The sequence below is a fragment of the Mustelus asterias genome, chromosome 23 (genome assembly GCF_964213995.1).
Source record: "Mustelus asterias chromosome 23, sMusAst1.hap1.1, whole genome shotgun sequence".
Taxonomy (NCBI): Eukaryota; Metazoa; Chordata; class Chondrichthyes; order Carcharhiniformes; family Triakidae; genus Mustelus; species Mustelus asterias.
Genome location: NC_135823.1, coordinates 54,481,907 through 54,506,445, shown reverse-complemented (window position 1 = coordinate 54,506,445; position 24,539 = coordinate 54,481,907). Strand labels below are relative to the sequence as shown.

The 24,539-nt window shown below is 48.3% G+C and overlaps 2 protein-coding genes across 9 annotated transcripts in view; one reads left to right on the top strand and one right to left on the bottom strand.

The window, feature by feature from the left end:
• The window catches only part of tsc2 (TSC complex subunit 2), an 81,482-nt gene extending 70,736 nt beyond the window's left edge, over window positions 1–10,746 (bottom strand). For 5 of the 6 annotated variants that reach the window (XR_013500690.1, XM_078240672.1, XM_078240675.1 and 2 more), the window contains exon 1: window positions 10,608–10,746. The gene's annotated coding sequence lies outside the window, so the exon portion shown is untranslated. Of the gene's footprint in view, window positions 1–10,463 lie in introns of all 6 variants that reach the window. The other variant, XM_078240673.1, reaches the window with a different exon arrangement.
• Window positions 10,747–19,627: 8,881 nt separating this feature from the next.
• The window catches only part of nthl1 (nth-like DNA glycosylase 1), a 324,946-nt gene continuing 320,034 nt past the window's right edge, over window positions 19,628–24,539 (top strand). For all 3 annotated transcript variants that reach the window (XR_013500691.1, XR_013500692.1, XM_078240688.1), the window contains exon 1: window positions 19,628–20,315. Coding sequence is in view for 1 of the 3 variants with exons in the window: in XM_078240688.1 (XP_078096814.1) it covers window positions 19,911–20,315 (405 nt within the window). In the remaining 2 variants the exon portion in view is untranslated. The remainder of the gene's footprint in view (window positions 20,316–24,539) is intronic.

Sequence of the window (24,539 nt, the reverse complement as noted above, 5' to 3'; positions counted from 1 at the left end):
ATTCCTTGCTTGCTCCAAAAACCCAAATTCAAAATCCGATTAAAACCAATTCATCGTCCCCACAAGACAGACAAACAGGATCCAGGCTGACAAGATAAAGCATTGCACCACATCTTGGCACTGATCTGACGCTTGATCTTAGCCAAAAGACCAAGAAGCTTTGCAATGTTTCCAAAAGCACACTGCAGCATGAGGCGAGGGAGCAAGCTGGGGGAAAAACAAAGTGAGACATGAGAGTGTTGGAGGAGTCACAATTTGCTCCAAGTAACCGTTGGCAATATCAAAGCCATCGACTTCAGGCTTGTCCAAAACTTTGCTGCCATATCACACCCACACTGCAGTCCTGAGTATTGTGCAACTTAAAGATTCTCCAAAGCTACCATTATATGGAGTACATAACAGAACAGGCAATTCAGTCTAATTGATCTATGTTAATGTTTATAGTCCATGTGAGCCTCCTCCTGCCCTACTTCATCTTGCTCCATTACCATATACTATTTCTTCACATGCACGTGCTTGGGGATTTTCACAGTAACTTCATTGCAATGTTAATGTAAGCCTACTTGTGACTAATAAATAAATTTTTATCTAGCTTCCCCTTAAATGTATTATTTTCCTCAACCACTCCATGTGTTCAAATACAAGTTCAACATTCTAACCACACTTTACCTAATTTTCCTGTTGGGAGTTATTATTGACTCTCACACTCTTTTTATTCATTGATGGAACATGGGGGTCGCTGGCTGGCCAGCATTTATTGCCCCCATCCCTCGAGAAGGCGTGGCTTGCTAGGCCATTTCTGAGGGCAGTTGAGAGTCAACCACATTGCTGTGGCGCTCGAGTCGCAGACCAGGTAGGCCAGACCAGGTAAGGATGGCAGATTTCCTTCCCGAAAGGACATTAATGAAACAGGTGGGTTTTTCCGACAATCGACAATGGTTTCATGGTCATCAGTACATTCTTATTTCTAGATTTGTTTTATTGAATTCAAATTCCACCATCTGCCGTGGTGGGATTCGAATCCGGGTCCCCAGAACATTAGCTGAGTTTCTGGATTAAATGGTCTAGTGATAATACTGCTAGGCCATCGCCTCCCCAGTATGGAGGCAGCACAAATGGATCGACGAGGGTGGGATTCAAACCCACGCATGTGAAGCACAAAGGATTAGCAGTCCATAGTCTTAACCACTCAGCCACCTTTACTTATCAGTCACAAGTAGGCTTACATTAACACTGCAGTGAAGTTACTCTGAAAATCCCCTAGTCGCCACACTCCAGCGCCTGTTCAGGTACAGTGAGGGAGAATTTAGCATGGTCAATGCACCTAAGCAGCACTGGAGCACCTGGAGGAAATCCACGCAGACATGGGAGAGAATGTGCAAACTCCACACCGACCATGACCCAAGCCGGGAATCGAACCCGGGTCCCTGGCGCTGCGAGGCAGCAGTGCTAACCACTGTGCCACCCCCTGGCAATTGTGAATGATCCGAACACACTGCAGAAAATGCAAGTTGTAGCACTGCTGGGGTAACATTCACAGAATGAAGATTATAATCCACAAATCAAAAATACTGCCTAGGGTGTACATGCCTTGAAAAGGCCTACTGTACATTCAAAGAAACATGGGAACAGCAAACCAATTGACAAAGTTGGTTCAAATGGTTTAGTACACAAGTGGATCATTTTAAAGGTAAAATGCTGATTGTGCTGGATGAACACATTAAAAACCAGGGTATTCAGATTAAAAAAAACATGGGAGAGAATAATCTTTAACTACACCTCTCTTTGGACTTTCTTTTCCACATTAAAAATGCGATGTGCTTTGTTTGAGCTGTTTTCACATCCTTCTACTCACTCGTGTTAAATTAACATTTTGACAATCCATGCAAACTCAGAAAATTGGGTAATTTTTGCAGGTTGCAAGCCTGCCTTTCTGACGTGGAAATAAAGCCAATACAAACACTCGACTTGTTTACGACAAAGCAGTATGGAAATGACAAGACACAATATTCAAGCCTGGCATGCTTGACCTCAAAACTCCCGTCGTAAACATTTACACAAATCCATCAGAAAATTAGACGCATTACGGATGTACACGTTTTCCTTTGATTAAAACTGCATCAAAGTGAAGCAAATTCATTAACCCTCACGTCACAAACCAGTGTTTGGTGCGTCAACAACAACTAGCACCAAAGATCATCATTGTGGATTTTAAATTCTCTAAGCTCCAAGACATCAATGCAACAGTTCCTCAAACCAATACCTTCGTCCCTGCTATCATTGCCTCATCATTAATGGTCTCCCTTCCATCATAAGGTCAGAAATGGAGCTGCTCGCTGATGATTGCTCACCATTAGAGGGTGGTGGTGGATGGAAAATTTTCAGACTGGAGACCAGTTACCAGCGGTGTACCACAGGGATCAGTGCTGGGTCCTCTGCTGTTTGCGATTTTTATCAATGACTTGGAGGAGGGAGCTGAAGGGTGGGTCAGTAGATTTGCTGATGACACCAAGATTGGTGGAGTAGTGGATGAGGTGGAGGGCTGTTGTAGGCTGCAAAGAGACATTGATAGGATGCAGAGCTGAGCCGAAAAATGGCAGATGGAGTTCAACCCTGATAAGCGTGAGGTGATTCATTTTGGTAGGACAAATTTGAATGCGGATTACAGGGTCAACGGCAGGGTTCTGGAGAATGTGGAGGAACAGAGATCTTGGGGTTCATATCCACAGATCTCTGAAGGTTGCCACTCCAGTGGAGAGAGCCGTGAAGAAGGCCTACAGTGTGTTAGCGTTTATTAATAGGGGGTTTGAGTTTAAGAGCCGTGGGGTTATGCTGCAACTGTACAGGACCTTGGTGAGACCACATTTGGAATATTGTGTGCAGTTCTGGTCACCTCACTATAAGAAGAACGTGGAAGCATTGGAAAGAGTGCAAAGGAGATTTACCAGGATGCTGCCTGGTTTGGAGGGTAGGTCTTATGAAGAAAGGTTGAGGGAGCTGGGGCTTTTCTCTTTAGAGCAGAGGAGGATGAGAGGTGACTTAATAGAGGTTTACAAGACGATGAGGGGGATAGATAGAATGGATGTTCAGAGACTATTTCCTCGGGTGGATGTAGCTGTTACTAGGGGGCATAACTATAGGTTCACGGTGGGGATGTCCGAGGTAGGTTCTTTACTCAGAGTGGTTGGGGTGTGGAATGGACTGCCTGCTGTGATATAGAATCCTTACAATGTAGGAGGCCATTTGACCCATCGAGCCTGCACCAACAACAATCCCACCCAGGCCCAATCCCTGTAACCCCACATATTTACCCTGCTAACCCCCTTGACACAAAACAGCAATTTAGCATGGTCAATCCACCTAACCTGATATCTTTGGTGTGTGGGGGAAAACTGGAGCACCCGGAGGAATACCACGTAGGCATGGGGAGAAGGTGAATGCAGAAGAGAACGAGGGGCTGAATGGCCTTCGCCTGTTCAAATCAACAGCGACAAGGCAACTGTCACTGAATTATCCAGAATAACAATGTGTTGTCCTGCTCCGAGATTCCACCGAATTCACCACAGGCTGTCTATTCAAGAACAAAACGCAGAGAATGCTGTCAACAGACTCATTAGTAGATCTGTCAACACAGCACACTTGGACGCAGGCAACACCAGGCTCGATTGGGTATTTCAGAAAGATTCACCCATATTATCTCCGGAATTTGAGAGACCACAGCCACTGCCTCCACAGAAGACCTTGGTCAGATACACATAGGAGGCAGCAATTCCGACTTGTCAACGGATGTTTCTTCGTTGTTACAGTACAAAAAAAAGCAACAGTTATCTCCAATAATGTGCCAATTGTTCTTCCAGTTTCTGCCTTTCCTTCAGCAACTCTGCTCATAAAAAGCAAACCAAGTTGAGTGCTGGCACAAGAATTAATTTGCAAGGATAATTCTAAAGGGGACAGAAATCACACTGAGATATTGTCCTTTTTGTGAAATATATCGCCGCAGTTCTCTCCCACCCACCGTTACCATCGACAGACCTGGAACGACCAACACTGCCCATTATTCTGTTTGACTCTTCAACCAGTTGGACTGCTGGATGTAACTTTCAGCCCAAGCATTCATGGCATTAACTATTCATACACCACCTTTGCACTTAAATAAATTGTGGTTAACACTGCAGCCTGGAATGTCTGCAGGATAGCAGATACAGTAAAATCTTTATTATCCAGCATGGACAGCGAATGAATGGTACCGGTTAATCAAAAATGCCGGTTAGCAGAGAGCTCCATTTCCCAGTGGCATCTCGCACAAGACTTGTCGCATGAACTAATACGCAAGTACTCAGGGAGTGAAAACAATGTTTTACTTTACTTCTTTCTTCAATAGTACACCAAAACATAAACTGAAGTAGAAAATGAAGTATACAGGTACGGATTCTGCAACTTTGTACTTGCTTCCAGTTGGGAAAGTGATTTTCTAATAGGGAACATCTGAAATTCCGGTTTTATAGAATCCCTACAGTGCGGAAGGAGGCTGTTCAGCCCCTTCAAAACGGCACCGACTCTCCAAAAGAGCATCTTACTCAGGCCCACCCCCATATCCTATCCCTGTAACCGCAAACATTTACCATGGCTAATCCACCTAACCTGCACATCTTTGGACTTGGAGGAAACCCACGTAGACACGGGGAGAACATGCAGACTCCGCACAGACAGTGAGCCAAGGCAGGAGTCGAACCCGAGTGCCTGAAGCTGTGAAGCAGCAGTACTAACCACTGTATTACCGTGCCGTCCCGGTTTGTCGAGAACTCAGGTTGGTAGAGTGCCAAATAACACCAAGTTTACTGTACCTGCTTAACCTGAGCAGTCAAATCAAGTAGGCCAAATCCTTGCAGAATTTTGCCCTCCGTAACCACTTTACAATAGAGTATCTGCAATTTTTTACGCTAGTTCAACACTCCCTACAACATAAGAAAACTCTGCCCTCTTTTTAGGTCAAACCAAATAAACAAACTCAGATTAAGTCAGGACAAAGTAAAAGGGGCAGCTCCCCAAAAAGGAGGGGGAACAGCCCAAACAGAAATCAAAGTACAAAGGAAACTTAAAAACATCAAATTAAAATGTGATTATTAGGGTCGATAACGCACCCCAACCCCTCAAGTTGAAAATGCATGTTTCCACCTGTTCAAATGGGATGGGGCAGGATGCCGATTGTACTGCGACCAGATTCTCAGACGCACGTGGTTCTATAATGACCTGAACCAGCAGCCATTTCAAGGCACTGACCAGGTTTGCCCCACTCTCCTTCAAAAATATTCATTCAAGCCAGCAGCGACCAGCAGCCAGCTGAAGGCACCTGCTGCAGCCATCAGTTAGGGCTTGCTCTTTTATCAATCTGCTCACAGAACCTCACTGACAATCAGCACAAAGCATGCCAGCAATCAGACCAGAATAACCGCAAGATGGGCGGTACGGTAGCACAGTGGTTAGCACTGCTGCTTCACAGCTCCAGGGACCTGGGTTCGATTCCCGGCTTGGGTCACTGTCTGTGCGGAGTTTGCACATTCTCCTCGTGTCTGCGTGGGTTTCCTCCGGGTGCTCCGGTTTCCTCCCACACTCCAAAGATGTGCAGGTTAGGTTGATTGGCCATGCTAAAAAATTGCCCCTTGTGTCCTGAGATACGTAGGTTAGAAGGATTAGCAGGTAAATATGTAGGGATATGGGAGTAGGGCCTGGGTGGGATTGTGGTCGGTGCAGACTCGATGGGCCAAATGGCCTCTTTCTGCACTGTAGGGTTTCTATGATGATTCAATGATCAACTTTCCCCCAACTTTCGCCATGGAGTGCAAGAGCAGGCTTAAAAACAAACAACCGCGCATAAGACAATAACTTGCATTGGCGCCAATGTCTTTCAATGTAGCAAAATATTCAAAGGCACATCAGGGATGCAAGAGAAGCCAGATCCCAAGGCAAAGGGAAGAAAAGATTGAGAAATAATTAACCGCGGCAATTTGTCCATGCAAAAATACTATTGCACGAACATATCAGGACATCGTTGGGCAGAGGAAAACAGCCAAAATTCACTGAATTCAGTGGTGTGATAAACATTAGCTGTGATACTTTCGAGTCAAAATGTAAACCCATCACACTTTCCAATATCAAACCATACCCGAATCTCTGACACATAAAAATTGCTCACATTGGCACTAGAAGCACGTTCACATTCAGATCTAAAATAACAACTGCTACCCTGTTTTCATGCCTGTCAAAAGACACAAACCTGCTGACGTAGATTCAAAGGAAAAATAACTATCACAGAATCCCTACTGTACAGAAGGAGGCCACCAGCCCATCTAGCCTGCAGCGACAACAATCCTACCCAGGCCATCTCTCTGTAACCTCACGCAATCCACCTGACACTAAGGGGCAGTTTAGCATGGCCAATCAACCTAACCTGCACATCTTTGGTGTGTGGGGGGAAAACCGGAGCACCCCGAAGGAAACCCACGCAGACACGGGGAGAACGTGCTAACCCCACAAGGCAGTCACCCCGTGGCTGGAATTGAACCCGGGTCTCTGGCGCTGTGAGGTAGCAGTGCTAACCACTGTGCCACCCGACTATGGGAGGATGAAGGTTATTTGCAAACGACGTCAACAGACCCAATTTCATTTTCGCATCAAGTTGCAGAACAGATGAGAAACATGAGATGTTTCTATAGGGACTAAAGTGATCAAGGGATATGGGCACCACTTTTTTTCAGCTGAATCGATTGCTCATAAAACACCCCACAGTGTAGCAGCGAACCGACAGCGGCCAATCACATACAATGGGTGGGGTCACTCGCTGTTCAGTCTCCGTGGAGGTGGAATGTTGGTGCCTCTACATTTATGGCAGGTTCCACGAGGATAATTGCAGGTTCAAGTCATTCAAAAATCAAAGATTTGCAATGCTGAGAACCTTACCGTGATCAGTATGGCAAAATTCAGTCCACCGAGTTATTAGCAGCAAAATTAAAATCAGAGCTTGAAGATAAGACATTTTTTCAATTGTGAAATTACAATCTTCCTCAAGAAAGGGGTGTATTCTTTAGAGTCAATGGGGCTCCAACCATACACAGTATTCGAACTTGCATAAACTGGTCTAGCAGTGATGGCTTTTTCACCAATCATCATTTTCTGCATCACCAGACATCTTCCATGAACACAGCAACCCAGAGCATACATAATAGAATATCAGCAGGGCTGGACAGTTACAAAGCATTGTATTATAAACAAAACTCTCAATGACTAGAAAAATACATGATGTGGAGATGCCGGCGTTAACATAAGAACCAGGAGCAGGAATAGGCCGTCTGGCCCCCCGAGCCTGCTCCACCATTCAATAGGATCATGGCTGATCTTTTCGTGGACTCAGCTCCACTTACCTGCCCGCCCCCAATGCCCTTAATTCCTTTACTGTTCAAAAATGTATCTATCCTTGCCTTAAAAACATTCAACAAGGTAGCCTCAACTGCTTCACTGGGCAGGGAATTCCACAGATTCACAACCCTTTGTGTGAAGAAGTTCCTCCTCAACTCAGTCCTAAATCTGCTCCCCCTTATTTTGAGGCCACACCCCTAGCTCTAGTTTCACCTGCCAGTGGAAACAACTTCCCTGTTTCTATCTTCTCTATTCCCTTCATAATCATATATGTTTCTATAAGATCTCCCTCATTCTTCTGAATTCCAATGAGTATGGCCCCAGTCTACTCAGTCTTTCAGCTGGACTTGGGCGGACACGGTAAGAAGTCTCAACACCAGGTTCAAGTCCAACCTCTTTATTTGGAATCACGAGCTTTCGGAGCGCTGCTCCTTCGTCACCTGAGGAAGGAGTAGCGCTTCGAAAGTTGGTGATTCCAAATAAACCCGTTGGACTTTGAACCTGGTGTTGTGAGACTTTTTACTAGAAATGTACAATCACGGTTAGCTGTGTGAAATATCCACCCATTGGACCTCAGATGGTGAGGGAGTTAAAACGAAGTGGATAAAATACCCACTCTTTTCCAGCTCCAGGATTTACCAACCTTTGCAGGTGAAAGAGGTGCCCAGCCATGGAGATCACCTACCAACCAACTCAAGAACAGTTTCTTCCCTGCTGCCATCAGACTTTTGAATGGACTTACCTCGTATGAAGTTGATCTTTCTCTACACCCTAACTATGACTGCAACACTACATTCTGCACTCTCGTTTTCTTCTCTATGAACGGTATGCTTTGTCGTATAGCACGCAAGAAACAATACTTTTCACAGTATACTAATACATGCGACAATAATAAATCAAATCATGCAAATTGGGCTCCTATTTATAATAGGATCTCAAGACATGTTAACCTGTTGGGGAATACAGCCCCTACAACAACTATGCTGACAGCAACAACCTGATGGGAACAACAAAGAGCCCTGTAAGGCGAGCTTTAAACTTTGCAGGAGGAGGAGCGGGGTCCGTTTGGAAGGGGTGCCGAATGGAAGGTGCTGAGGGATCGGGCAATCTGCATTCTTTTCCCACATAAAAAAATAAAGCCGGGGCTCGAAGTCTGCCCCCCAGCCACGGCACACCAGTTGTAAACCACTGATGTATAGCGTCAGGTCACAGGTAGCAATTATAAAGTCCTCCATTCTTACAGTTTTCATGTCCTTTATTTGTTTGATTGGCCTTAAAGTAGCCCGTGTAGTGTCTGCTCGGAAAGGTGGGATCACTTCAGAGTCAGACACAGTGGAAACTTTGTGTAAAAACATGTTTTTTAAGATGATCTCCCTGCGTTTGATAATAACGGGGAGGAATTGGCAGCGATTTACGAGCTAGGCTTGGGTATTAGATAAGAACGGTTGCTGCAGTCCAAACCAGCTCTGGAAATGAGATACTTGTTTCAGCCAGGCACAGGGATGGAAATGTCTATGATTTAACAACAGAAGGGTCATCCGCCCCTGCTTTGCGTGTCCTTCACTCACCAGGCTCCCTGCATTCTACCTAGAGCTACCGTTTCACTCCACTTTGTGGCACAGTGGTTTGGACTGCTGCCTCACAGCGCCAGGGACCCTGGTTCAATTCCCGGCTTGGGTGACTGTCTGTGCAGAGTCTGCATGTTCTCACCCTGTCTGCGTGGGTTGCCTCTGGTTTCCTCCCACAGTCCAAAAGACGTGTTGGTTAGGTGCATTGGCCATGTTAAATTCTCCCTTAATGTACCCGAAGAGGCGTCGGAGTGTGGCGACTAGGGGATTTTCACAGTAACTTCATGGCAGTGTTAATGTAAGTCTACTTGTGACACTAACAAAAATAAACAAACTTTAAAACACTTAGATTGCCTGCGGAGGGCATCTCCCTCTCCACTGTAAATGGATTCGGGCAATCTACTTTTATTCTCCCACAAAAATATAAAGTTGGACTGCAGAGTCTGCCCCTCAGCTATGACACACTTGCACACTTCTCACCAGTACACCATTTGAATTGAACCAGATTATGGCTGATCTTTTCCCTCAGTGCCATTTTCTCACACTTCGATATCAAAAATCAATCATTCCTTGTCTTGGACATGCTCAATGACAAAGCCTCTACAGCGATCTGGGGTAAAGAATTCCCAAGAATCACCACCCACTGACTGAAGAAATTCTTCCTCAACTCAACTTAGTCCTTCCTACACAGCCTTCCTGCATCTGCACTGTCCAGCATTGTAAGATTTCGTTGGTTCCAATGAGATTGTCTCTCATTCTTCTAAACTCTTGGGAATACAGTTCAAGTATAATCAATTTCCCCTTTCGGTCAATCCCACCATCTTTGTAGCATACCCTCTATGGTATATAGTAAAGGTATAGAAAGACTCACCACCCCACCGCCCATTTAGTCATGCACTCCTTCTCCCAGAACGTGGAGGGAGGATCTTGAACCCCCTCTCCCTGGGACATGGTCCCCTGGGAGGTGGGGGGTCTTGAGCCCCCTCTCCCTGGGACATGACAGGGGGGGGTCTTGCACCCCTCTCCCTGGGATGTGGGGGGGGCTCTTGAACCCCCTGGCCCTGGGATGTGGGGGGGTGGCCTTGAACCCCCTTGCCCTGGGATGTGGGGGGGGGGGGGGGGGGTGTGGTCTTGAACCACCTCACCCTGGGATGTGGGGGGGGGGGGGGGTCTTGAACACCCTCACCCTGGGATGTGTGGGGGGGGGGGGTTCTTGAACCCCCTCGCCCTGGAACATGGGGGGTTCTTGAACCTCCACACCCTGGGACATGGGGGGGGGTTCTTGAACCCTCTTGCCCTGGGATGGGGGGGGGGTCTTGAACCCCCTCGCCCTGGGACATGGGGGGTCCCTCCCACTGCCCTGGGATTGGGGGGGGGGGGGTCTCTCTCCCTCCCACTGCCCTGGGATGGGGGGGGGGGGGGGGGCTCTGAACCCCTCCCCCCTCTGCGCCCCTCCCCCATGCCCTGCCAGGAGCTGTTTACCGCAGCGACCTTCCCCTGTCAGCAGGCCCGGGCCTCGCTGCCTCCGCCGGGCCGCACTGCTGCAGGCCCTCTCCCCTGGCTGACCCCGAGCGCCGGCTGCCACTCGCCCCGCTGCCTGCTCCGGGGCTCCGCCGCCTCACTCACCCATTGCAGCCGCTCCAGGCTCCCGCTGCTGGCCCAGCCCTCCCGGAACTGACATCACACGCAGCCAGACATCCGGTGTGACGGCTGGCGCGGGGGCTGCTGGGAGTTGTAGTTCAGTTGTAATTCTGATGCTGCTGCTACTCCCCATTCATTCTTGGGCTCCTAGTGTCATTCACAAGACTTGCAGTTATTGCACTTCAAAAGCTGATCTTCCTCATAAGGCTGAGCAAATTTGGCAAGTCTGCTGCAACTCTCACCAATTTTTACAGTTGTACCATAGAAAGCATCCTTTCTGGTTGTATCACAGCTTGGTATGGCTCCTGCTCCGACCAAGACCGCAATAAACTACAAACAGTTGTGAATGTAGCCCAGTCCATCATGCAAACCAGCCATTTCTCCTCTCCGCTTTCCTTCTCTATGTATGGTATGTTTTGTCTGTATAGTGTGCAAGAAAAAATACTTCTCTCTGTGTGGGCGGCACGGTAGCACAGTGGTTAGCACTGCTGCTTCACAGCTCCAGGGACCTGGGTTCGATTCCCGGCTTGGGTCACTGGCTGTGTGGAGTTTGCACATTCTCCTCGTGTCTGCGTGGGTTTCCTCCGGGTGCTCCGGTTTCCTTCCACAGTCCAAAGATGTGCGGGTTAGGTTGATTGGCCGTGCTAAAATTGCCCCTTAGTGTCCTGGGATGCGTAGGTTAGAGGGATTAGCGGGTAAATATGTAGGGATATTGGGGTAGGGCCTGGGTGGGATTGTGGTTGGTGCAGACTCGATGGGCCGAATGGCCTCCTTCTGCACTGTAAGGTTTCTATGATTTCTATGATGATCCCAATACATGTGACAACAATAAATCAAATCAAAAAATTGACTCCATCTTCACTTCCCGCTGCCTCAAATAAGCAGCAGCCAGCATAATCGGTGGCACTGTGGTCAGCACTGCAGCTTCACAGCGCCAGGGACCCGGATTCAATTCTGGTCTCGGGTCACTGTCTGTGTGGAGTTTGCGCATTAGAACAAAGAACAAAGAAAATTACAGCACAGGAACAGGCCCTTTGGCCCTCCAAGCCTGCGCCGACCATGCTGCCCGTCTGAACTAAAACCCCCTACCCTTCCGGGAACCATGTCCCTCTCTTCCAATCCTGTTCATGTATTTGTCAAGACGCCCCTTAAAAGTCACTGCTGTATCCGATTCCACTACCTCCCCCGGCAACGAGTTCCAGGCACTCACCACCCTCGATGTGTAAAAAATCTGTTCTCCCTGTGTCTGCATGGGTTTCCTCCACATACTCTGCTTTCCTCCCATCGTCCAAAGATGTGCAGGTTAGGTCGATTGGCCATGCTAAATAGCCCCTTAGTGTCCCAAGAGGTGTAGGCTAGATAGATTAGCCATGAAAAATGTGGCTAATGTGGCTATGATAATCAAGGGCCCCCTGCACCCCAGATATATTCTCTTCCACCTTCTTCCATTGGGAAAAAGACACAAAAGTCTGAAAAGACGTACCAACTGACTCAAGAGCAGCTTCTTCCCTGCTGTCATCAGACTTTTGAATGGTCTTATCACATATATAGCTGAACTTTCTCCTCACCCTGTCGGTAACTACAACACTATATTCTGCACTCTCTCCTTTCCTTCTCTCCTATGTATTCTATGAACGGTATGTTTTGTCCATATGGCTCACAAGAAAAATAATTTTCTCTGTATCCCAATACGTGTGACAACAATAAATTCAATTAGAATCATAGAATCCCTACAGTGCAGAAGGTGGTCATTTGGCCCATCAAGGCTGCAACAATACCACCCAGTTCCTATCCCTGTAACCCCACGCATTTATCCTGCTAATTCCCCCTAACACTAAGGGGCTATTTACCATGGTCAATCAACCTAATCCGCACATCTTTGGACTTTGGGAGGAAATCACGGGAGTGGCACAGTGGTTAGCACTGCTGCCTCACAGCGCCAGGGGCCACGTTCAATTCCTGGCTTGGGTCACTGTCTGTGTGGAGTTTGCACGTTGTCCCCGTGTCTGCATGGGTTTCCTCCGGGTGCTCCGATTTTCTCCCACAATCCGAAAAATGTGCTGGTTAGGTGCATTGGCCAAGCTAAATTCTCCCTCAGTGTACCCGAACAGGCGCCGGAGCGTGGCGACTAGGGGATTTTCACAGGTAACTTCATTGCAGTGTTAACGTAAACCTACTTGTGACTAATAAATAAACTTTAACTTTAACTTAAGCCAGAGCACCTGGAGGAAACCCACGCTGACCCGGGGAGAATGTGCAAAATCCACACAGACAGTCACCCAAGGCTGGAATTGAACCACGGTCCCTGGCGCTGTGAGGCAGAAGTGCCACAGTGCCGCTCAATTAAATAACAAAGATTATGCCAAATGCTCTCCTGTTTCTGGGACAGTGGTGCTCACACCTGAATTTGCATGGATTTTCATGGGCAAATTCATGTAATGGAGTGGAAAATTCTAAGTAAAATGGACACAGTAGGGCTGAGTGGAAAGCTGATTTACATGCAGTGCTTTTAGTGCTTTTGATTGAACACATTATTAATATTTAGCTCTGAAAATTTGAAGTGTTAACTCTGTTTCTCTCTCTCAGACCTGCTGAATTTTTCCAGCATTTTCTGTTTTTATTTCAGTTTTCCAGCATCTGTGGTATTTTTGTAACATATATAATTGAGTCGAGTAGAAGCTTTTGTTCTTCAATAGAAATCTTTTCAAAATTCATATGTAGCAGCATGCATGCAGGTAATGCAGGATACAATGAAATATTGATTGTTAAGAAACATTTAGGTTCATTTGATTTGATTTATTATTGTCACATGTATTAGCATACAGTGAAAAGTATTGTTTCTTGCGCGCTATACAAAGCGTACCATATTTAGAGAAAGAAAGGAGAGAGTGCAGAATGTAGTGTCACAGTCATACCTAGGGTGTAGAGAAAGATCAACTTAATGCGAGGTAGGTCCATTCAAAAGTCTGATGGTAGCAGGGAAGAAGCTGCTCTTAAGTCGGTTGGTATATGTCCTTAGACTTTTGTATCTTTTTCCCAATGGAAGACAGTGGAAGAGAGAATGTCCAGAGTACGTGGGGTCCTTAATTATGCTGGCTGCTTTTCCGAGGCAGCGGGAAGTGTAGACAGAGTCAATGGATGGGAGGCTGGTTTAAGTGATGGATTGGGATTCATTCACAACCCTTTGTAGTTTCTTGCAGTCTTGGACAGAGCAGGAGCCATACCAAGCTGACACAACCAGAAAGAATGCTTTCTATGGTGCATCTGTAAAAGTTGGTGAGAGTCGTAGTGGACATGCCAAATTTCCTTAGTCTTCTGAGAAGGTAGAGGTGTTGGTGGGCTTTCTTAACTATAGCGTCGGCATGGAGAGACCAGGACAGGTTTTTGGTGATTTGGACACCTAAAAACCTGAAGCTTTTGACCATTTCTACATCGTCCCCATTGATGGAGACAGGAGCATGTCCTCCACTAAGCTTCCTGAAGTCGATGACTATCTCCTTCCTTTTGTTGCACTGAGGGAGAGATTATTATCGTCACACCAGTTCACCAGATTGTCTATCTCATTCCTGTACTCTGTCTCGTCATTGTTTGAAATCCAACCCACCATGGTGGTGTCATCAGCAAATTTGAAAATCGAATTGGAGGGGAATTTGGCCACACAGTCAGAGGTGTATGAGGAATATAGTAGGGGGCTGAGGGCACAGCCTTATGGGGCACTGGTGTTGAGGATGATCGTGGAGGAGGTGTTGTTGCCTATCCTTACTGATTGCGGTCTGTGGGTTAGGAAGTTCAGGATCCAGTCACAGAGGGAGGAGCCGAGCCCCAGGCTACGGAGATTGGAGATACTTTTTGTAGGAATAATGGTGTTGCAGGCTGAGCTGTAATCGATAAATAGGAGTCTGACATGGGTGTCTTTGTTATCTAGGTATTCCAGAGTTGAGTGTCGGGCCAGGGAAAAGGCATCTGCTGTGGACCTGTTGCAGCGGTAGGCAAACTGTGGATCCAGGCCTCCTGGAAGGCTAGAATTGATTTGTGCCATGACTAACTTTTCAAAACACTTCATAATGATGGATGTCAGAGCCACCGGAAGATAGTTATTAAGGCACACTGCCTGGCTTTTCTTTGGTACTGGGATGATGGTCATCTTCTTGAAGCAGATAGGGACCTCAGATTATTGTAAAGAGATGTGGAAGTTGTCTGCGAATAGCCCCCGCCAGCTGGTCTGCGCAGAATCTGAGTGCTCGCCCGGGTACCCCATCCGGGCCAGTTGCTTTCCGTGGGTTGGCCTTTGAGAAAGCTGCTCTGACATCTGCAATGGTGACTTCGGATACAAGTTCATCCAGGGCTTCCAGGGTGGAGGACATACTGACCTCTTGCTCAAAACAGGCGTAGAATGCATTGAGCTCATCGAGGGGGCGGGGTGCGTTGGTACTGGCGATTTTACATGCCTTCATCTTGTAGCCTGTCCGTGTGGAGTCCGTGTGGCTAGCCTGGAACTCTAGCTTGGTCCGGTACTGTCTTTTGACATCTTTGATGGATCTCCTTGGATCATATCTGACTTTTTTGTATAGGTCAGTGTCACCTGACTTGAACGCCTCAGACCTGGACTTCAGCAAGCAGTGGATATCCTTGTTCATCCATGGTTTCCGGTTGGGAAGCACACGGATTTGCTTCTTTGGCACACAGCCTTCTACACACTTACGAATCAAGTCACTTGCTGTAGTGGTGTACTCGTTCAGGCTGGTCACAGAGTTTTTAAATACTGACCAGTCCACTGACTTGAAGCAATCCCGTAGGAGACCATCCGATTCCTCAGACCAATATTGCACAACTTTCTTTAATGGATTCTCCCATTTCAGTTTTTGCTTGTAAGCCGGGAGCAGGAGCACAGCCTTGTGGTCTGATTTGCCAAAGTGTGGGCGGGCGATGGAGCAGTAAACATGTTTGATATTAGCAGTGGTTTAGAAAGTTTGGGCTTCTTGTGGAGCAGAAGTGTTGGTGATATCTTGGTAGGTTGCTCCTGAGCTCGGCCTGATTGAAGTCCCCGGCCGCAATGAACAAGGCCTTGGGATGTTTTGTCTCAAGGCTACTTGTGGTGGTGTATATTATGTCCAGCGCGGTCTTCACGTCCACGTGGGATGGGATGTAAACTGCTGTCAGGGTAACAGAGGTGAACTCCCGTGGAAGATAGTAGGGGCAGCATTTTAGTGTCAGGTATCCTAGGTCTGGGGAATACCCATCTCTTGAACCTGTGCTTAATGCTCCCTCCACCCACATTGTCTGTATCTTTAAGACCTGGCTGGCTGTAGGGATTCGCATTCTAATCAGTATTCTGTAACTTGATTTTGTGTCTCTGTGCCCTGTTTGAGAGCACATTTCCACTCCATCTGACGAAGGAGCAGCGCTCCGAAAGCTAATGGTATTTGCTACCAAATAAACCTGTTGGACTTTAACCTGATGTTGTTAAAACTCTTACTGTATTAGAAACTCACCAGTGTTGCTACGTCTAGGCACCTCAAGGTGTTGATTAGGAGGCAGACCCCAGCTCCCCAGGCCTTGCCTGAGGCCACTGTATGGTCCATTCAGTGGATTGTGAAGCCCCCTGGCTGTAGGTCACAGTCTGGTGAAGCAGGAATGAGCCATGTGTCCGTGAAACAGAGCACACAGCAATCTCTCAGTTCCCAGTGAAAAGTGAGCCCGGCTTTATCGAAATAAAGTTTGAGAAAATATTTCCAAACAGAAGCTTGTGGCTTATGTCCTAAAACACAAACTGTTCCAACTGGTCAAAATTCCAGTGTTTCAATGTACATCATTCTCGACCTGATGAAAAAATACTGTAAAAGCTGGGGAAACTGAGTACTGGTGCGAGCTGTTTTTTCCAGGTGTGACCTTCATTGAATAAACTGCTCCGGTGAAGACAACAAGGGTTCTTTTAAAAATACAGGCGTCAATGGGCGGCATGGTAGCGCAGTGGTTAGCACTGCTGCTTCACAGCTCCAGGGTCCCGGGTTCGATTCCCGGCTCGGGTCACTGTCTGTGTGGAGTTTGCACATTCTCCTCGTGTCTGCGTGGGTTTCCTCCGGGTGCTCCGGTTTCCTCCCACAGTCCAAAGATGTGCGGGTTAGGTTGATTGGCCAGGTTAAAAATTGCCCCTTAGAATCCTGAGATGCGTAGGTTAGAGGGCTTAGCGGGGTAAATATGTGGGGGTAGGGCCTGGGTGGGATTGTGGTCGGTGCAGACTCGATGGGCCGAATGGCCTCCTTCTGCACTGTAGGGTTTCTATGATTTCTATGAAATGTGAAGAGTGACGTTTATTTGATCAGCAAAAGCACAAAGATTGAAGGCGATGAATATAAAAGTTTATTTATTAGTCACAAGTAAGATTTACGTTAACACTGCAATTACGTTACTGTGAAATTCCCCTAGTCGCCACCCTCCGGCGCCTGTTCAGGTCAATGCACCTAACCTGCCCGTCTTTGAGACTATGCACTCTGTGCGGAGAATCATCAACTGTGAACGCACATCAGGTAATTGTGTCCTCCTCTGTTACAAACATGATAACACTTCAAAAGAACTTAACTGGCAGTAAAGTGCTTTGGGGGGTGTCCTCAGGTCATGAAAAATGCTATAGAAATGAAAGTTCTTTCTTGCCTCACATGATGTTCATCATATTTAAATTAAGTAGATGGAATACTGTTATCGGTGCACGTACAATTTCCAGATGCATGCTTCTGACAATTAAGGCTCATGAGAACAGAGTAAAAGTTAAATCGTGATGAAAAAGGCCATTCAGATTTTCAAGTTCAAGTCCTTCTAAATTACATAGAACTAACCAAAAGGTCATTCATCACTTTGTCCACCTGACTCTAGCAGCTACTGAAACTATCATCCATGCTTTCATCACCTCCAACCACCCCCTAGCTATTTTCCTGAGCGCCACACTATTCTCCTTGCTTCCCTAAGAAAAATAAGCAGGAATTGGCCTTTTGGCCCTCCAAACCAATTCTTCCATTCAGTAAGAATTCTAGCTCATCTGGAACTCTGCTGCTCACACTCTGTTCCACTCTGAGATCTCTCACTCATCACTCGCTGTCCTCATTGATCTCTGCTGGTTCCCCATCTGAATTTCAAATACCTGATGCTTAGGTACATTGTTTGGGTGGCACAGTGGTTAGCACTGCTCCCTCACAGAGACCCGGGTTCAATTCCGGACTCGGGTCAATGTCTGTGTGGAGTCTGCATGTTCTCCCGTCTCTGCATGGATTTCCTCTGGGTGCTCCAGTTTCCATCCCAAAGATGTGTAGATTAGTTGGATTGGCCAGGCTAAATTGCCCCTTAAGTGTTCAAAGACATGCAGGTTAGGGGGATTAGTGGGGTAAATACATAGGGTTACAGGGATAGGGCTTGGGTGGGATGTTGTGAAGGAAATTGGGTGCAGATTTCATGGGCCAAATGGTCTCCTTCTGCACTGTAGGGATTCTATGACCTATACTCTAGAATTGGTCTAATATCCTGTTCAGTTGTAGTGTGACCTTATTCTGCCCAACCCTGCTATCTATTCCAATCTTACGTACTGACCTGTACCCTCTGCTTCACCCGAACTCTTTTGTACTTTTGCTCTGGACCAATCCCAAACTGTACAGCATCAGACCTTGGGGTATTTTGCGACTTTAAACGTTTCAGCTTAATCATTATGCCCCACATTAGGAGGTTGTAGGTTTACGTTCCACTCCAATGATTTGCGCATACTGTCCAGAGTGACACTCCAGTACAGTGCTGAGGGAGCACCACACCATCGAAGGTGCCATCTTTCAGATGAGACACTCAACTGAGGCCATGTCTGCTCTTTCAGGTGGACGTAAAAGCTCCCACACAATGCACAAAGAAAAACAAGGATCTCTCCCCAGTGTCCTGTCCGATATTTATCCCTCAGTCAACACTTCGAACTGTTAAGATGGTCATTTATCTGTGGGATCTTGCTGTGTATAGACTGGCTACCACATTTCCTACGTTATAGTTCAACAAAGCACTAAATTGACTGCAAAGCATTTTAGGACACCTGGGTGCCCTGTAATAAATTAAAATTGCTGATATTTGCCCAGATCTGTCTGGGCACCTGTTATAAGACAGACTAACTGCATTCAGTGTACAAGTGAGGGGCGGCGGCACGATTGTTAGCACTGCTCCTTCACAGCGTCAGGGACACGGGTTCAATTCCAGCCTTGGGTGACCGGCTGTGTGGAGACACGTTCTCCCCGTGCCGGCGTGGGTTTCGATCGGGTGTTCCAGTTTCCTCCCACAGTCCAATGTAAGGGCAGCACGGTGGCACAGTGGTTAGCACTGCTGCCTCACAGCACCAGGGACCCGGGTTCAATTCCGGTTCGGGTTACTGTCTGTGTGGAGTCTGCACGTTCTCCCCGTGTCGGCGTGCGTTTCCTCTGGGTGCTCCGGTTTCCTCCCACAGTCCAAAGGGATGCGGGTTAGGTTGATTGGCCATGCTAGAATCATTGGCAGAAGGAGGCCATTCGGCCCATCAAATCTACTCCGACAACAATCCCACCCAGCCCTATACCCGCAACCTCACATATTTACCTTGCTAATCCTCTAACACACACATCCTGGGACACTAAGCGACAATTTAGCATGGCCAATCAACCTAACCTGCACATCTTTAGATTGCCCGCTTCATAGCTAGGGTAAATGCATGGGGTTATGGGGATAGTGCCTGGTTGAGATTGTGGTCAAGCTGGGGTAAATGCATGGGGTTATGGGGATAGGGCCTGGTTGAGATTGTGGTCGGTGCAGACTCAATGGGCCAAACAGCCTGATTCTATGAAAGTTGTGTGGGTTAGGTTCATTGGCCAAGCAGGGTGTGGAATTAGCAGAAATACATGGGGTTGGAACCTGGCCTGGGTGAGATTGTTGTTTGGTGCAGGCTCGATGGGCCGTATGGCCTCCTTCTGCCCTGCATGGATTCTAAATGATGGTTAAACTGTGCAGCTTGCATGTACAGGGACAGCACGGCAGAGGGAGCGAAGAGTAAACAAGGATATCAAGATCCCATATACGTTCCTGCGGGAATCAGGCAACACCGTGGGCCGGAGAGGGTCACTCGACCCTTCGTGACTGATTCCAGCCCAGACTGGGATGCAGTGAATGGGGCTGAAGCTGGTCAGAATGCGCTGACGTCAGGGGGAACCCCCCCGATTCGAATGTTGTGACATTTCCCCAAATTGATACATTTTATCCGCGCGGGAATTAAAGGGGCCGCGACCTGCAGGGGGAAACATGACTTCCACATCGCCTTATTTCACAGCCCCCGGGGTACTGACCCGAAACATGAGCCGCCGGCTGTGCGGGGCCGCCGGGGGCAGGGGACTGGACGGCGGCGGCTCCTCCGACTCAGCAAAGCAGCCCGGGGCAGGCAAAGGGAGAGCGGGACTGCCCACCGCCCCCAAGATCCAGCCCGGAGACTCTGAGCCCAGCAATGCAGCGAGGCAGAAAGGAAAGCGCTCGCAGGCTGGGGGCAATCGCAGGCAGAGTGCCTCACCCGCTGTGGAGAGCGACTCCAAATGGGAGCCCAGCCACTGGCGAGAGCAGTGGGAGAACATCAGGGAGATGAGAAAGAGTAGGGATGCGCCCGTGGATAGCATGGGCGCTGAACAATGTTTCGACAAAACCGCCGCCCCGGAGGTATGAATCCTAACCCATGTGGCGAAAAGTAAAACTTGCATTTATGTAGCGCCTTTCATGGCCCCAGTCCACTCAGGATATTCCAAAAGTAAATGAAGTAATGTCCAAGTTGTAATGCTAACCAGTTTGTATAGAGCAAGCTCCTCACAAACAGCAGTGTTATAAATGACCATCTGTTGGGTGTGAGATATGAGTGGACCAGTAAACCACCCCAGCTCTTCTGGCCGGGAACTCTTATATCCACCTCAGGGAGCAAACAGGGCCTTCAGTTTAATATTTCCACTCTGGAAAGTGGCATCTCTGACAGTGCAGCACACCCTCGGTACGGCACCAGGAGTAGGACTTGAACCCACAACCTTCTGACTCAAAGGCCAGACAACCAACTTGATCCTCAGCGGACACATTGGGTGGAACTCTCCAATTTTGAGATGGGGAGTGGGGGGAGGGGGAAATCCAGCGGTGCCTGTCTCACCCACCTAGGGGGGGCCCCACCGGTGCCTGGCTCACCCACCTGGGGGGGGCCCCAGCAGTGCCTGTCCCACTCACCTAGGGGGGCCCCAGCAGTGCCTATCCCGCCCACCGGGGGGGGGTTCTAGCAGTGCCTGTCCCACTCACCTGAATAGCAGGATCCCACGCCAGATTCTACACTTGGAACCTCATTAATTACATGCAAGTGAGTTCCCCTCTGATTCTCCTGGCAGGAAGCACCTGATTCGTCCACCTGCCGTCAGCTGATGGGGTCAATGGGGTCATGCAGCCTTGTCAGGATGTAGCTTCCCTCTCCATCGGTCTTCCCTCTGCCTTCCATTGTTCATCCAACTCCTGGCCTCCCTGCATGCCTTTGTTAGCCCACACCTTACCCCCCCCCCCCCCATCCCCCACTCCTGGCACACTCCCACATTGCCCCCCCCACCCCATCTTCATTAGGCTACACTCCCGTTACCCCTCAGCCTCACCTCGCACTACACCCCTGGTCAAACTTTGGACCTTTGTTGTGGTGGCTGCATGAGTCCCACAGTCGTCATGATGTGGAGATGCCGGTGTTGGACTGGGGTAAACACAGTAAGAGTTTTAACAACATCAGGTTAAAGTCCAACAGGTTTATTTGGTAGCAAATGCCATTTGCTTTCGGAGCGCTGCTCCTTCGTCAGATGGAGTGGATATCTGCTCTCAAACAGGGCGTACAGAGACACAAAATCAAGTTACAGAATACTGATTAGAATGCGAATCTCTACAGCCAACCAGGTCTTAAAGATACAGACAATGTGAGTGGAGGGAGCATTAGGCACAGGTTAAAGAGATGTGTATCGTCTCCAGACAGGACAGCCAGTGAGATTCTGCAAGTCCAGGAGGCAAGCTGTGGGGGTTACTGATAGTGTGACATGAACCCAAGATCCTGGTTTAGGCCGTCCTCATGTGTGCGGAACTTGGCTATCAGTTTCTGCTCAGCGACTCTGCGCTGTCGTGTGTCGTGAAGGCCGCCTTGGAGAATGCTTACTTGAAGATCAGAGGCTGAATGCCCGTGACCGCTGAAGTGCTCCCCCACAGGAAGAGAACAGTCTTGCCTGGTGATCGTCGAGCGGTGTTCATTCATCCGTTGTCGTAGCGTCTGCATGGTTTCCCCAATGTACCATGCCTCGGGACATTCTTTCCTGCAGCGTATCAGGTAGACAATGTTGGCCGAGTTGCAAGAGTAGGTACCGTGTACCTGGTAGATGGTGTTCTCACGTGAGATGATGGCATCGTGTCGATGATCCGGCACATCTTGCAGAGGTTGCTGTGGCAGGGTTGTGTGGTGTTGTTGTCACTGTTCTCCTGAAGGCTGGGTAGTTTGCTGCGGACAATGGCCTGTTTGAGGTTGTGCAGTTGTTTGAAGGCAAGAAGTGGGGGTGTGGGGATGGCCTTGGCGAGATGTTCGTCTTCATCAATGACATGTTGAAGGCTCCGGAGGAGATGCCATAGCTTCTCCGGGGAAGTACTGGACGACGAAGGGTACTCTGTCCACTGTGTCCCGTGTTTGTCTTCTGAGGAGGTCGGTGCGGTTTTTCACTGTGGCGCATCGGAACTGTCGATCGATGAGTCGAGCGCCATATCCTGTTCTTATGAGGGCATCTTTCAGCATCTAGAGGTGTCTGTTGCGATCCTCCTCATCCGAGCAGATCCTGTGTATACGGAGGGCTTGTCCATAGGGGATGGCTTCTTTAACGTGTTTAGGATGGAAACTGGAGAAGTGGAGCATCGTGAGGTTATGCGTGGGCTTGCGGTACAGTGAGGTGCTGAGGTGACCGTCCTTAATGGAGATGCGTGTGTCCAAGAATGCAACCGATTCCGGAGTGTAGTCCATCGTGATTCTGATGGTGGGATGGAACTTGTTGATGTCATCATATAGTTGTTTCAGTGATTGTTCACTGTCCAAAGGAAGAAAATGTCATCGATGTATCTAGTGTATAGCATCGGTTGAAGGTCCTGTGCAGTGAAGAAGTCTTGTTCGAACCTGTGCATGAAGATGTTGGCATATTGAGGTGCGAACTTTCGTCCTTATGGCTGTGTCTGGATGAAGAACTGGTTGTTGAAATTGTAGTCCAGGATGAAGCGGATGAGTTGTAAAATTGCATCTGGAAACTGGCAGTTGTCAGCGTTGAGTACTGAGGCCGTTGCAGCAATGCCATCATCGTGGAGGATGCTGGTGTAGAGTGCCGAGACATCCATTGTGACGAGGAGTGCTCCTGGTTCAACTGCTCCATGTGTGCTGAGTTTCTGTAGCAAGTCCGTCGTGGCGCGACAAAAGCTGGGGATTCTTTGTTCAATGGGTTTCAGGATGCCCTCGACATAGCCGGAGAGGTTCTCGCACAAGGTCCCATACGATGGGACGGCCGGGTGTGTTTGCCTTGTGTATCTTTGGGAGGCATTAGAGATCTCCAATGCGGGGAGTATGTGGGATGAGAGCACGGCGGGTGCTCTGAAGGTCCGGATCAAAGGTCTTGATCTGAGTGTTGAGTTGACGGGTGTGTTCTTTGGTCGAATCTGTGGGTAACTGTCTGTAGTGTTCCTCGTTGTTCAGTTGTCGATAGACTTCTTTGCAGTAATCCGTTCTGTTCAGTATGACGATGGCCCCTCCTTTGCTGGTTTGATGACAATGTTGCAGTTGGTCTTGAGAGCGCGGATGGCGTTGCGTTGTGCTTGGGTGATGTTCGGGGCTGTCTTGTGAGTGCAGCTGATGAATTTGGTGTTGACGCACCTCTTGATGGCTTGGGCATACACGTCAAGTCGAGGGCAGCGGCCTTCCGGAGGAGTCCAATTCGACTCTTTCCTCTTCGGTTGCACTGCGGATCTCTCTGTCGGCTGTTCTGGTTCATTGGCTGTCTCATTGTGTTCGCTGTTGGCCTCTTGGGCTTGTGGAAGAACTCCCCGCAGCCTCATTCGCCTGATGAATTCCTCTGTGTCTGCTGCGAGACTGATGGGGTCTATTTTGGTGGTGGGGCAAAAATTGAGCCCTCTGCTGAGAACCTCGATTTCATCTGGTTGAATTGTGTAGTCCAACAAGTTGACAATGGACTTCCCTGCAGTGGTACTGTTTTCTACTGTGGTACCGGGGGAGGCTTGGTTGCTGCTGGTGGTGATGCCGAGTTTCTCAAGTTTCCTGCTCTTGGTGTGCATGTAGATAGTGTAGTTCCTTTGTCTCGTCTGCTTGGCAGAGTTTTGCAGCTGGTCTGCGTCCTGAGCGCAAGTTGAGAATATGGATTCTGTCTTGGTTTCCAGGCTGCGACGTTTGCCCTGTTTGAGAGCAGATATCCACTCCATCTGACGAAGGAGCAGGGCTCCGAAAGCTAATGGTATTTGCTACCAAATAAACCTGTTGGACTTTAACCTGGTGTTGTTAAAACTCGTACTGTGAGTCCCACAGCACTGCACTGTCCAGATAGATACTGCAGTATGGCAAAGAGGAGGCGAGGGAGACTCCTGTACGCTCCAACCTCGGGTGCAGTACTGACCCGAGACGGTGACACAAGAGGGTCCACGGTGTTAGAATGTAACTGGTGACAACTTTGTATTGGATGTAATCTGAACAATGGTAACAAGCTGTAAGGGTCAGCTGACCCAGTGAACCATGGAACCAATTACAGAGTGATCTGACCCACTATAAAGAAGAACCTGTTGGGAATTGTGTGGAACTTGGAGAGGCCCAGGGTGAAGCCCCAAGTTTGGAGGATTGAAGTTTCTTAA